The sequence below is a fragment of the Colias philodice genome, chromosome 30, assembly GCF_061535455.1.
Source record: "Colias philodice isolate Cphi_HAF_F1 chromosome 30, ilColPhil1 Martin Lab GWU primary, whole genome shotgun sequence".
In the NCBI taxonomy this organism is placed as follows: domain Eukaryota; kingdom Metazoa; phylum Arthropoda; class Insecta; order Lepidoptera; family Pieridae; genus Colias; species Colias philodice.
In genome coordinates, this window is record NC_143115.1 from 4,095,699 (window position 1) to 4,109,933 (window position 14,235).

The 14,235-nt window shown below is 33.7% G+C and overlaps 2 protein-coding genes across 4 annotated transcripts in view; one reads left to right on the plus strand and one right to left on the minus strand.

The window, feature by feature from the left end:
- Window positions 1-14,235, minus strand: part of LOC149475490 (scavenger receptor class B member 1-like) — an 89,484-nt gene that overhangs the window by 13,472 nt on the left and 61,777 nt on the right. For all 3 annotated transcript variants that reach the window (XM_089713380.1, XM_089713378.1, XM_089713377.1), the window contains 2 exons: window positions 3,794-3,885; window positions 1,579-1,742 (listed from right to left, as the gene is read on the minus strand). In XM_089713380.1, coding sequence (XP_089569506.1) covers window positions 1,579-1,742; window positions 3,794-3,885 — 256 coding nt within the window. The remainder of the gene's footprint in view (window positions 1-1,578; window positions 1,743-3,793; window positions 3,886-14,235) is intronic.
- LOC149475491 (carcinine transporter-like) lies at window positions 11,778-13,572 on the plus strand. The gene has a single exon (XM_089713234.1). It carries the CDS (start codon window positions 11,869-11,871, stop codon window positions 13,519-13,521), a length of 1,653 nt encoding a protein of 550 aa, XP_089569360.1. The 5' UTR covers window positions 11,778-11,868; the 3' UTR covers window positions 13,522-13,572.

The following is a 14,235-nucleotide window of genomic DNA, read 5'->3' on the forward strand; positions in this document are numbered from 1 at the left end:
TAATCACCTTAGTATAATCAACTATAACCTATTTAAGTTCTAGATTTAATCGGAATTTCTACAATCTACATAGGATATACTTTATCGGAAGTAACAAAAAAGTACGGTAATTACGTTTTTATCGGTTTTGTACAAAAAAATCGATAATTGTCGAGCCTATAAGGAATATGAATCAGTGATCTGTCATTTGCCTTGATACAGCAATTAGTATGGTAATTATCGTCGCACTTCCGTGTGTACGGATAGACGAATAAAATTAACATACACTTTTAGGAAGGTATTTTAATACTAAATACGTACTAATGTAGAACTATTGCTTCAGTAAGTTGTATATCTTAATATACTAATAAAGACGATGTTTCTTAAAGGTAAAAAGGCTTGTTACTTTTGTTTTATTTAAAGTTTTCAAAATTTGTCTACTAGTTTTTAGTAAACTCGTAACGAACATACAAAAAACAAATCATTATTCTTAATAATATCGTTGTAATTAGCTTATGTTTTATCGAATTTAAATTAATCACGATTGTATCGGTGCATGCACTTAAGATTTGCAAAGGAGTTTAGTTCTAAACTCCTTCAAAATGTCTGATCTTGCGTAAGTATACAAAGTATTTACTAAATCTGAAAATACGAGGAGGTCGTAAAATCTGCCCATAAATTAGAACTCTTCATCTTTATATTATTAGTACAGATACCTATATGTATAAATATTTTATAGATTAGTATATAAATATAATTTTTAATAGATATTTTTTTTGCACACCCTACTAAATGACTTATGACCTAAGTTAGGTTTCCTTTACCTTAATAACTGGTTATTATTACACCTGTTGCTATTATATGCGAATAATTTGCTTAGAATTATTGTATTCGTAATTATTTATGTATAATTGATATTGATTGATTGGTTCGGTCAATAATATTGTTGTTGAGATTGTGTTTTTTGTTTATTATTACGTCAGTGGATAACGGATCTATAAGAAAAAATAAATACAGAGATCCGTGAAGTCGTTTTAAAGGATTGTGATACGAAAATTTTATCTGTTCTAATAGATATGAAGAGTTACTTGGTTTTTTAGTTTTGTTGTACTATCTTAGGAACTACTGGTTCAAATTGGATAATTTTTGTTCCGGGTAAACTAAAAAGTTAATTTTGTGATGTATCGATTTTTATATTACCGAGTGAAATGAGTCTCGGCATCACACATTTTTTTTTATGATTGAAACAAAACAAATTATACTGTGTTGGTTGATATTGAAAAAAAAAACACCTTACGTAATTTTGTGGATGCTCCCTAAATAGGTACCTATGTATATAATTTTGTAAGTTTTATGTACGCGGGCAAAGTCGCGGGTAAAGTTAGTAATAATATAATCTACATAGGTAATCTTATATATAAAATTCCCGTGTCACAATGTTAGTTACCATACTCCTCCAAAACGGCTGGACCGATTCTCATGAAATTTTCTGTGCATATCGGGTAAGTCTGAGAATCGGCCAACATCTATTTTTCATATGTACCACGGGCGAAGCCGGGGCTGACCGCTAGTATAATAATATATACATACATATCTTACCTGTACACAAAAGGTCCAACTTCTTTCACTTTTATAGTTTTATCAATCCCAGCCATATATTCCTCAGCATTTGTGACGTTAAATAAATACACTTTGACGTATAACTCCACTTCCGGCTTCCGCCACATTTCGAAAATTTCGCCGCCATCTTGGAAAAGAATTTTCTGTAAAGGAGAATTTTTGTTATGAAAATAGAAGTAAAACCGGCTACTCACCTACCTGCAGCAGCAATATTGGAATTGCACCCTTAATTGGGTCCTTAATTGTGATGGCTGATGATGATGATACGCATCATCATTAGCCCATATACGTTCCTGCTGGGACACAGGCCTCCTATGAGGGTACAGCCCATAATCCACCACGCTGGCTAAGTGCGGGTTGGCGAATGTCACATGTCGTCGAACTTTTGATTCTTCGACATGTCGGTTTCCTCACGATGTTTTCCTTCACCGATAGTAAAGCAGAAATTGTCGAGCAACCGAGATTGTTCCAATATTGCTCCTGCTGCGTGAGTAACCGGCTTTAGTAAGCTTACCTACTAGTAATGTAACCAATGTAACATACTACGTAGGTAAATTATATACATATATAACTAAGTTTTATAAATTACGACAGACAGATTTTTTTGCTGTAAATATAGGTACTATATTTTATTATATATATTTCCGCCCGCGGCTTCATTTTCAAAGAAAAACCCGCATAATTCCCTTTCCCGTGGGATTTCCGGGATAAAACAAAAGAATTACAAACACACACATATACGTATCCTCACAAACTTTCGCATTTATAATATTAGTACGATTAATTCACAAATAAACTATACCTATTGTAATATAATAATTAGAGGAAGCTTTAAGCAACTGCTTTTCATATCTATTTCACTGATCGATTTTCTTTACGGCCACTAACTTTCTGTGTCAGATAATTTTTTAATTATTAAAGATGTGCACATAATTAGGGAATGCAATCCCGACTCGAGATTGCAAATTCGGGATCCCGCGGGATTAGAAATATCAATCCCGTGGGATCCCGGAATTTTCGGGATCCCGTCTAATTAAAAAAAAAGTTGAATTCAGATGACTCAAAAAGCTAATAACTGCTTGTTTGTGATAGGGGGCCATCCATAAATTACGTCACGCGAATTTTATAACTTTTCAACCCCTCCCCCCCTCCTTATCACAGGTTGTCACATTTTTAGTACCCCGTCCCCCCTAATGTGACATCACACATTTTTCAAACTTATGCATGTATCTAAAAATAAACAAAAGAAAACAGTTATTTTCATTTTTTTACTTATTTTTACTTAATAAATAATCTTAAATATCGAAAATTTTAAAAATCGTAAATTTTTGTGTCCCACTTGCATTACAGCATGACTCTAGGAATTAAATTTGTTGCGTAAGAGATAATCTTATAGCGAGAGAGCGAAATTATTAATAAATACATATAGGTAGGTACCTAGATTAAAAATTTTCTGTTCAAAGTTTTTTGCTCAGTTACAAATTTCGTTTCGTTTTATTTTACAAAGCTTTTGATCCCCCCCTGCCCCTTGTCACATTATGTCACATAAAGATGATACCCTCCCCCCCTATTAACGTGTAACGTAATTTATGGGGGCCATCCATATAGTGAGGTTAACTAAAATAACATATTACTCGAAAGAAAATAAAAACCTTTATTCTTTAATCTTACCAACTTAAATAATAATCAGGTTGTAAGGAAATTAACGTAGGTAAATTAGGTAATAAAAACAATAAGCTTATTTCAAGGGAATTAGGAAAAATTGAAAAGCTTGCGCCCTGAGTGGTTGTGTGTTGCGTCGCTGACCACTGCCGCCCAATCCCGTCAATCTCGAATGGGATCTCGTCATATAATGCGTCGGGATTGATCCCGAAAAATTACACGAGATCTCGCGGGATCGGGATCCCGCGGGATCGGGATTGCATTCCCTACACATAATATATACGGTTGATAGTAAGATAATATCAATTTTAAATAAATAGTGATGAAATATGTCATAATAATTAGTATTAAATATGATAATTCTACACTTACATCTATAATATATTTTTCACACATAGCTTAAACTTAGTTAAAACTTAAAACTAACTTAATTACCCATCTGCTCACTACACACGTGCACACTACAAGTAAATCTGTATATTTTAAACATATAACTTAAACGTAACTTAATCATAACTTAAAGCCAACTTACCCATCTGAACAGTATGTCGTAGGGATGTAGAAATGCTATGAATAATCCAGCCCCTATACAGAAGAATCCTATCATCAGCAGGATGAATAAACCTGGAAAGAAAGAAAAATATATTTTAACATTAAGTTGAAAAAAAAACAATATTTTTTTGTAAATTTAATAAATGCGAAAGTTTATGAGAATGGATGATGGAGGAACAAACATACATATGTTTGTTACTCCACTATACAAAAACCACTGAATAAATTTTGATGATACTTGGCAGTGATGTAGCTTTAATGTTTATACAGAATAACACAAAAGCTTCGAACATCTAAGCGTAAAACTCTGAAACAACTCGACCAATTCAGCAAATTTTTTACGTTTTCATGAGGGCACGAAGGTTCTTACTTACGATGAGAAAACACGAAAAAGTAGCAAACAGGTTCCCTAGTCAAGTGGCTTTCTGTTAGCGTAGCGTTCAATAGAATAGACTACGAATGTATGAAATTGACGTAACCTGTAGAAATGACTAATTAAGAAATGAATTAAACATAAATAGGAATTAAAACTTGTTTTTATCATCATTAGTGTATGATAAAATTATATATATGGTTAAATATTTAATTGCACTGTTGCACATATCCATATTATATAAAAATATATAATTTATATTTTGGTCAAGGTAGAATAATTATAATTGTTATAACAATTAATATACGTAGTCGTTTGTCAAGAAAAAAAAAAACACGTGATATAACAGGAAGGATATTTTTTGTGAAATTAAAAAGAAATTCATAATATATAAGTTAATCAGAAACAAAACATTAATAAGCATAAATGCAAAGGTCAGTTTGTGCTAAAACATTTGAATCATAGACCTTGAGTTGCATAAAATTCGGTAATACAAGGCTTTCTTTGAAATCCACGAAATATTTAGTCAAGTGATTCATTTAGAATCCTAAAGTGGGCTACTCACATACCTGCAGCGGGGGCAATATTGGAATTGCACCATTAATTGATGATGAATAGCTCCTTAATTACCTATCTAATAAAAAAATAATGATCAAAATCGATTCACTCAGTCGAAAGTTCTTAGGTAACAAACCCAAACAAATACACAGTCGAATAATAAAGTTCCTGCTTTTTTCAAGTCGGTTGAAAATAAATAACTTGAACAGGGTCAAAATAGTAAGTACCTATTATGGGTGTGAAAAATATTGTCATATCCTTAAATAAAGAAATAATTCCGTCGTGCCATTATAATAATAATAAATAATAAACTTTTATTAATGTATTGATAATAAATTATTTATGTGCAAGTCACGAAATCTGAGGATAAAAAAATGTCGTGTGAACGTCTTCAAAATTATTTAAGTATAATTAATTGTAATAAAAATTAATATAAAAGAATCCATAATCTTAGGGATAATAAATGATAGGATACTTTATATACATAAGAAATAAAATAGGTATATTCACTTTTTATATTTTCTCTTAGGGTATTATGTGCCCCGACTTCGTCCTCATTATATTAAAGACTAGCTGTACTCCGCGGTTTTTCACGCAGTGCTCCGCTCCTGTTGATCTTAGCGAGATGATATCCTTCTTCGATAAATGGGCTATCTAATACCGAAAGAATTTTTCAAATCGGACCAGTAGCTCCCGAGATTAGCGCGTTCAAACAAACAAACAAACTTTTCAGCTTTATAATAAGTTTAAATATACATATATAAATATTACATAAGTAATACAAGTATACTCAGTAAACATAATGTATTTCATAAATAGGAAAGCTGATATTATTTATTTATTTTTATTGTAAATTCTCACAGGTCATTAACAGTTTTCAATGGCAAGGCAAAGTCAACAACATTTGACCGTGAAAATTTTAAGAAACACATTTTTAAGAAATTTTACAAGTTCTACTCTACATAAAGTTCCGTATCTTTTTTAAGAATGAAGGTTTTTTATTCTATAGGTAACTATAATATTCTTACGGTGCATTTACTTCAAAAGAACATAGAGCTAGAGATATAGCATTATTTCGTGATCTTTTAGTGTAATGAAAACTCGTATTCAGTGTTGTTCAGTATTAGAACATTGCGTAGAATCTTTTCGAACGCACTAAGAACAATGAAAGAATGCTCTACGCCGGTTTACACTAAAAGAATTTAACATGGGGTTAGATTAACGTACGAGCAGTGGTGATGTTATAACATGCGCAGATAAATTGAATAACCAGTTTATTTCCTTGCTCGCTCGCCTGGTATCGAACCTCGGACTTATCGATTTGAAATCCAAGGTCTCTCCACTGAGCCACCACTGCTCTCGCTCGTCTATGATAATCCATACTAATATTATAAATGCGAAAGTAACTCTGTCTGTCTGTCTGTTACTCAATCACGCCTAAACTACTGAACCAATTTGCATGAAATTTGGTATGGAGATATTTTGATACCCGAGAAAGGACATAGGCTACATTTTATTGCGAAATATGTACCACGGGCGAAGCCGGGGCGGACCACTAGTATAATATAATATAGCCACTAGTTTAGTATATATAGCGGTCCTCGAAGAATGGGCTCTTCAGCTTTATAATATTAGCGTAGATTCCAAAATGTATTTGCGAAATAATTCCAAATTTATCGAATTGAAAATTCAAATTTAAACTGATATTCAACTTTCTTTTTCAATATTTGCACACCCAATCAATGGGTAGAATGTATTAGCCACATAATATTGTAATTAAAACATCTATAATTTGTAACTACATTCTTGCAAATAGATATAATTTGAATTTGAATTTGAATTTCAAATAATTTTCAAAACGAAAACGGCATTATAATATGCTAGAATATAAATTTCAGATAAGATGTTGATTGACCTTGTAACGATGTACATTTTATCGAATATGCTAGAATTCGAAAAGCTATCGGTTATAAAGATATTATTTTATTGAAATTTAATAATAATAGACAAATAAAGTAATCTTATTAATGAAGATTTTGTTTCTATAACTGGAGTAAATAAAAAAAATATAAATATACTTAAAAAGTCTACAAACACGCATAAGTAGGTACGTTAAACTCATATTTAATGGTTATTATTATAATTTTCTTTATCTATTATTATATAATTAAATCATAAACCTTTTCTGTTTGTACACTCTTATCTCTGAAATTACCAGACCGATTTAGATAATTTTGTACGTCTTAAAGTTTATTATAATGTTCCTACATTTGAAATAATTATGAAATATTATGAAAATATAATATAGGACAGGAAATGAAATGGCGAGCGACGCGAATACGTCGGGACTGTTTTGTATAATTTTCGTAATACTAGTCCTATTATCCTACTCCTACTAATATTAATAAATGCGAAAGTTTGTGAGGATGAATGTATGTGTATGTATGTTTGTTACCCTTTCACGCAAATACTACTGAACCGATTACAATGAAATTTAGCACACATATAGAGGGTAACTTGGATTAACTTATAAGATAGGTTTTATCCCGGAGATCCCACGGGAACCAGCAGAAAGCCGCGGGCGGAAGGCAAGTTACTCATAAATTATTATATCTATACAACAGTACATATTCACCCCGGTCTAATTATAAAACAAGGTACTTATAAGCCAATGAATTCTAATACTCAAGTAATAGTATATAAATAAACACATATGATATCATATAGCAATTAAACAACAACCTCCAAATTGTTTTTAATATATTAATATATGCGAGCCTTGCGAATTTTATAAATAATTGGTCCGATCGCTTCCGCTATTTTGTTGTGGATTAATTTTATTCAAATGTCTGCAACAAAATATCACTACATAGTATTTTTTAATAAATCGACTATAACTCATCTACCTGCAGCAGGGGCAATATTGCAATTGCACCAAATTGGCTCCTTAATTGTGATGTGTATAGGCAAGCAGGGGCAATTAGAGAACAGCTGAAATTGCTCCGACCACCGTGCAACCGAGACTGTTCCAATATTGCCCCTGCGGCGCGTCTTTCCAAACTATACAAGGCCAGCACGCAACGGTGTGAAACTAATCACGTATAGTTTGGAAATAACTTTTTTACAAAGTTCTTCCAATCTATACAACAGTAGTACGCAAATACTCGCGTATACTTTGTAGTGAAGTAAGTAAGAATAGCGCTCCAAAACATACAGCGCCAGTACGCAATACCTACATATGTGGACTAATGGTGAATGTTTCGGAGTAAGCGCGGCGTCTTTCCATTGCTCGCGTTTAAATATTATTGTATTGCTGTTTTTAAATCTATTATTACAATGCATGTGTATGTAATGTTGCGTACTGATCATATATTTTTTGTATCGAGGATGCTTGTGTTTTCGTTTCCGACTATACTGCACGACTTACAATTGACAATAGTGCAAAAATGTAAGAATCTAATAAGTCTAGAAGAAGACTGGGGCTCCTATTTTTGTGTAGTTAAAAAAAACACGAACCTAACCTAACCCATAGGTACCCTTATCTGTTACCTATTTATTTTCCTAAGCTTACCTAATAATATTTTTATTCCATATTTTATTGAATCAATAATAATCAAGAAGAATAAAAGTAGATAGATATAGCTGTACAAGTCTTTGATTACCTATTATATTTATTACTAGCAGTCCGCCTCGGCTTCGTCCGTGGGACATATTTACGTTTTCTCTACGTAAGAACCATTCTCGTACTTCAAGGAATATAATAAAAAAAGAATTAACGAAATCGGTTCAGCCGTTCTCAAGTTATGCGCTTACCAACACATTTTGGGATTCATTTTTTATATTATTATAGATTTCGCTCAAGCGTAAATTGTGTAGTAGGTATATTTAGTTATATTTTGCGTACTGATCGTGTATAATTTGGAACGAAGAAGCAAGCATCCGCGTTACAAAGTATACACGATCAGTACGCAAAATTCGTGTATATATTGTAATAACAAACTTAAAAACAGCATTACAAAGTATACACGAGCAGTTTCCTATGGTTGCGTTCTGGCTATGTATAGTTTGGAAATACGCCCCTGCGGCAGGTACACGAGTAGCCGGCTTAAGTCGCTTCCCGTCTGTCCCTATGTCTAAATCTTTAAAACTATGCAACGGATTTCGATGCGGTTTTTAAATAGATCATAGAGTAAGGGCAAATAGCATGAATATAATGCACGCTTTAATTGATAAAATTTTTCTCTACTAATATTTTAGAATGTCTTTAGTATTTTAGTAAGTTTGAAGGCAAATGAACTATATAACCTTTTGAAGATTAATGTAGATAATTTGTCTTTTTGTAAGATGATCATATTTTCTATCCCTACTTAATCTTATATATAAAAATGAATCGCAAAATGTGTTGGTAAGCGCATAACTCGAGAACGGCTGAACCGATTTCGATAATTCTTTTTTTATTATATTCCTTGAAGTACGAGGATGGTTTTTATGTAGAGAAAACGTAAACATGTACCACGGGCGAAGCCGGGGCGGACCGCTAGTAATATTATAAATGCGAAAGTAACTCTGTCTGTCTGTTACGCTTTCCCGCTTAAACCTCTCAACCGATTTTGATGAAACTTGGCACAGACAATCTTCAGACCCTGAGAAAGGACATAGGCTACCTTTTATTGCGAAATATGTACCACGGGCGAAGCCGGGGCAGACCGCTAGTTTACAATATAAATCTTTTTAGTCTGTATTATCGGATAAACCACAAGATTCATATAAGAGTGTCACCAAGTCTCTGTTTTTTTAAATATAGTGTAAATACATTATGTGATTAAGTATAATTCACTTTATCTAACACAAACAAACATCATGTTCCTCATGATTGTCGTTTAAAAAAACCCAGATGAGATGCTATGTCAATTTTGTTATCTAGATCTATGGTAGACTATAGATATTTGTGAGGTTGTTTGTTTGAACGCGCTAATCTAAGGAACTACTGGTCCGATTTGAAAAATTCCTTCGGTGTTAGATAGCCCATTTGTCGAGGAATGCTATAGGCTATATATCATCACGTTAAGACCAACAGGAGCGGAACAATGCGGGTAAAACCGCAGGGCTAGCGTTGAATAATATCGTACGAGTCGCTGCGCTGCAGAACACAGTAGATACAAAAGAAAAGCACTTCTTGGACCTCACATCTTGGACGCTAACGTTAGTCCTTGTTAGTCTCAAACAATCGAAGCTTCTACAAAAACTTAAGACATGGGTTTTATCAAGTTTCAGAATCATTTTAAGGTGTTAATTAACACTTAACAACCCTTCACACAAAGAATTTCTTAATTAATATTTTTTTAATAAATAACCGTGCCGGAAACCAAATTCGCGATATCGTTAGGCCTAGCCGACGGAAGCGACCTTAAAAACGTTTTTGAGGTCATACAATATGTACATTGTACAAGGCTTGTTGCATTTTATGTAATACGATGACCCCTTGGTGGGAATTTCTTGCTTTATATTTAGTAGCTAACTGCTCCGCGGTTTTACCCACATTGATCCGCTCCTATTAGTCGATGTTTTTATCGACTAATAGAAGCAGAGCGTAGTATGAAATATATCTTGAATAATAATTTTGAAATCAGACCCGTGGTTCCGGAGATTAGCGCAATCAAGCAAGCAAACAAACACACTCTTCAGCCTTGTAATATTAGTATCAAGTATGGATAATTATAATATGATGGTCTGATTGGTAGAATGATTAGCTAACTATTAACTAGGGAAAAAGTGCATGGTCTTCTTTGTTTATTCGAAAATAGTATATATAGGACTTCAACTTTATAATAATAGAAAGCTCTTAGAATTTTAGTTCAGTCATAATTTCAATAGTTATGTTAATTATCAAAATATCAATATATGCTTCCATTCATTAAAACATACATTTAGAATGACACTAGAATATTCCATTCTTTCAATTAAATAGCATAGGTATTACCTATATAACTATGATAATATCAAAACAGATTATATGGTAGAATATTGACCTTCGAGACACAAATTATTAGTTCGTAGATCAGGGCCTAGTTCTTTAGATCTTGGACTTTAACCCTAATAAAGTTGTAAAACACTAAAATTAGCGATTTAACCATTATGCTTTAGTAATTTTCACTAAGTATATGCTATTTATCCTTTGGTTAAATATTTCTACTTCTAATAATCTGGTAAATTTTGCCAGTACACCCTAATTACGCAGCAAAATGGAATAGGTATACTTTAAGATCATTGACGTACAACAAGACTCACAATTGCAAAAAGGTCGTCGATAACTTTTCAAACAGAAATGAACTTTAATTAAAATAACACCTTATTTCGTGGCAGGAAAGTTGTAAATCTGTTGTATCGCACATCGAAAACTCTGCCTAATACGCGTAGCAGACATTTGATTCGGACGATTTTTGAGCAGGATCGTGAGTACAGCTGTAGTTTATAATACGTCAATGTTTACGTTCTATTCTGAGATAAACCGAATATAAATATTTAAGACTAGCGGTCCGCCCCGGCTTCGCCCGTGGTACATATTTCGCAATAAAAGGTAGCCTATGTTCTTTCTCAGGGTCTAAAGATTGTCTGTGCCAAATTTCATCAAAATCGGTCCAGTAGTTTATGCGTGAAAACCATACATACATTCATACATACAAACCTTTCCTCTTTATAATATTAGTATAGATATCGTCAAAATCAGTAAGCTGAGACTTACCATAATCTAAACATCAAATTCTGTAATGGTATCCGAAATATCTCAATTTAAACGACACTAGTTATATAGATAAAAATAACCATAGATAACAACCACAGGAATGAACTGCTGGGGAAACAAAATCACATCATCACAAATAGCTACATAGTGAGTAAGCACTTGCATTTAATACTTTAATATGTGGTATATAAACCAATGGTTTTATACTATTTGCATGCACGAGAGATAAATATCACACTATAAGAGGCGTAGTTCACGATAACGGGGACAACAAGTCTTAATGTGGTTCATATGGACAAGGCATATTATGATGCTGCTACGATATTTCTAAAATACGCTATCAAAATAACCGATAGACGAAAAACGACAAAACATCGAGAAAATGACAGTTCGCAAAAGCTCCAGTGCATCTCGTGAGGTTGATTATGACGATCTGTTATCTTCTGCTGGTACTTTTGGCAAATACCAGTGGTACTTATTTTTAATAAGCGGCCCCTTTTATCTGGCTGATGTGACAGCATTTTTCGCTCAACTATTCATCACTGAAGCGTCACCGAACCATTGGTGTTGGATTCCAGAGTTGGAGAACTTAACGGCCATCGAAAGACGTACTTTGGCTATACCGTCAGATGGCAACAGTCGCTTTGGATATTCACAATGTTCTGCTTATAACGCTAACTGGACAGAGGTCTTAAAAAGTGGTCAATATCCTAACGAAACATGGAGCGTTCAATCGTGCCTATACGGCTGGGAGTACAACAAAACAGAGATCCCGTATCCGACTATAACCAGTGATCTTGGTTGGTTCTGTGATAAGAACAGCTATCAAGCAACCGCACAGTCTATTTTCTACCTTGGGTCCATAGTAGGAGGGTTCATTATTGGCTGGATTTCTGACAGATTTGGACGAATACCTGCCGTCACAGTGAGTAACATGATCGGATGCATCGGCAATATTGTCTCGATTTTTGCTACAGATATTATTGTGTTTTCTGTTTGCCGATTCATTATGGGCATGTGTTTTGATTCTTGTATGATGATGGCATACCTTATAGTATTGGAATACGTGTCTCCGAAGTTTAGGACAATAATAACAAATGTACCATTTGCAATTTTCTTTACATTGGGCTCGACGGCGATACCTTGGATTGCTTTGGTTTGTAACGATTGGAAAATATTTTGTGTAGTGACGAGTATCCCGATGGCATTCTGTATGTTTGCTCCATTCATATTACCAGAGAGTCCACGTTGGTTATTATCCAAAAATCGAGTGGACGATGCTATTAGAAAAGTGCAGAAAATAGCAAAAATAAACGGTAAAACTATCCCGGCCGAATTGATTGAAGATTTCAAATTGTCAGTGAAAAATCAGAAGGATGACGACAGCTCCAGTTTTTTGGAAGTTTTTAAGCGACCGTTGACCAGAAAAGTGTTTATCTGTATGTGTTTATTGTACATGTGTTGTTCTATTGTATTCGATGCGCTCTTCCGAAGCGTAGGCTCATTGAGTTTCGACTTTTTCCTATCATTTACTCTAGTTTCCTTTACCGAGCTACCATCACTTATAATAGTGGCCTTTTGTTTAGATCTGTCTGGTCGTAAATTAATATCAGTGGTAACGCTCTTCGTGTGCGCTGTTTTTTGTATCGTTATGACTTTTATAGGTGGAGGTCTACCATCAGTGCTTTGTGCAATAGCAGCTAGGTTTGCTGTTAACATATCAACTAATGCAGCTATGCAATGGTGTGCGGAGATCATGCCAACAGGAGTGCGAGGAACAGCAGCGAGTGTGGTGCATATATGTGGGTATTTAGCTACAGTTATATCTCCGTACATAGTATATCTAGGGAACTTCGTACCGTGGTTGCCCTTAGCAATAATAGGGGTGATTGCTATTTTGGGTATGTTATTTTCTTTGCCAGTGCCTGAAACAGCGGGTAAGGAGATGCCGCAGACATTTGAGGATGCAGAATATATGATTTTGAATGCAAAGTTGTTCGAAGTGCCATTTTTAAAGAAAAGACTGAACGCATAGATAAATAGTAAATAAGAAGTATATAACGCAAATAAAATGACGTTTACGTTTTTTTTGACGTTTTTTTGACGTTAGTTGATGTGACGTGGATTATAATTAGGATTTAGGTTAGATTGTAATAAATAAATGTACTGTGGAAGTTGGTGTGTTTTATTTTAATACAATAAAAAATTATGTGTTTATAAAAACTTGTTTTATTACTATGAAACTAGAATCCGATATAAGTGAGGGAAGCGAACTATGAGCAATTGATAAAGACGTTGCATTAGTTTGAATAATTATAAGTGACAGGATCTAAAAGATTCAAATAAAGTTACTATATTATCTTCTATTTTATCTTTTTAGGGTTCCGTAGCCAAAATGGCAAAAACGGAACCCTTATAGTTTCGTCATGTCCGTCTGTCCGTCTGTCCGTCTGTCCGTCTGTCACAGCCGATTTACTCGGAAACTATAAGTACTACAGTGATGAAATTTGATGGGAATATGTGTTGTATGAACCGCTACAAAAATATGACACTAAATAGTAAAAAAAAGAATTGGGGGTGGGGCCCCCCATACATGTAACTGAGGGATGAAATTTTTTTTTTCGATGTACATACCCGTGTGGGGTATCAATGGAAAGGTCTTTTAAAATGATATAAAGTTTTCTAAAAAACATTTTTCTTAAAGTGAACGGTTTTTGAGATATCAGCTCTCAAAGTCGTAAAAAGTATG

Bases quoted from the DNA above. Each gene is read 5' to 3' on its own strand.
- LOC149475491 (XM_089713234.1), top strand. From the start codon at position 11,869: ATGACAGTTCGCAAAAGCTCCAGTGCATCTCGTGAGGTTGATTATGAC.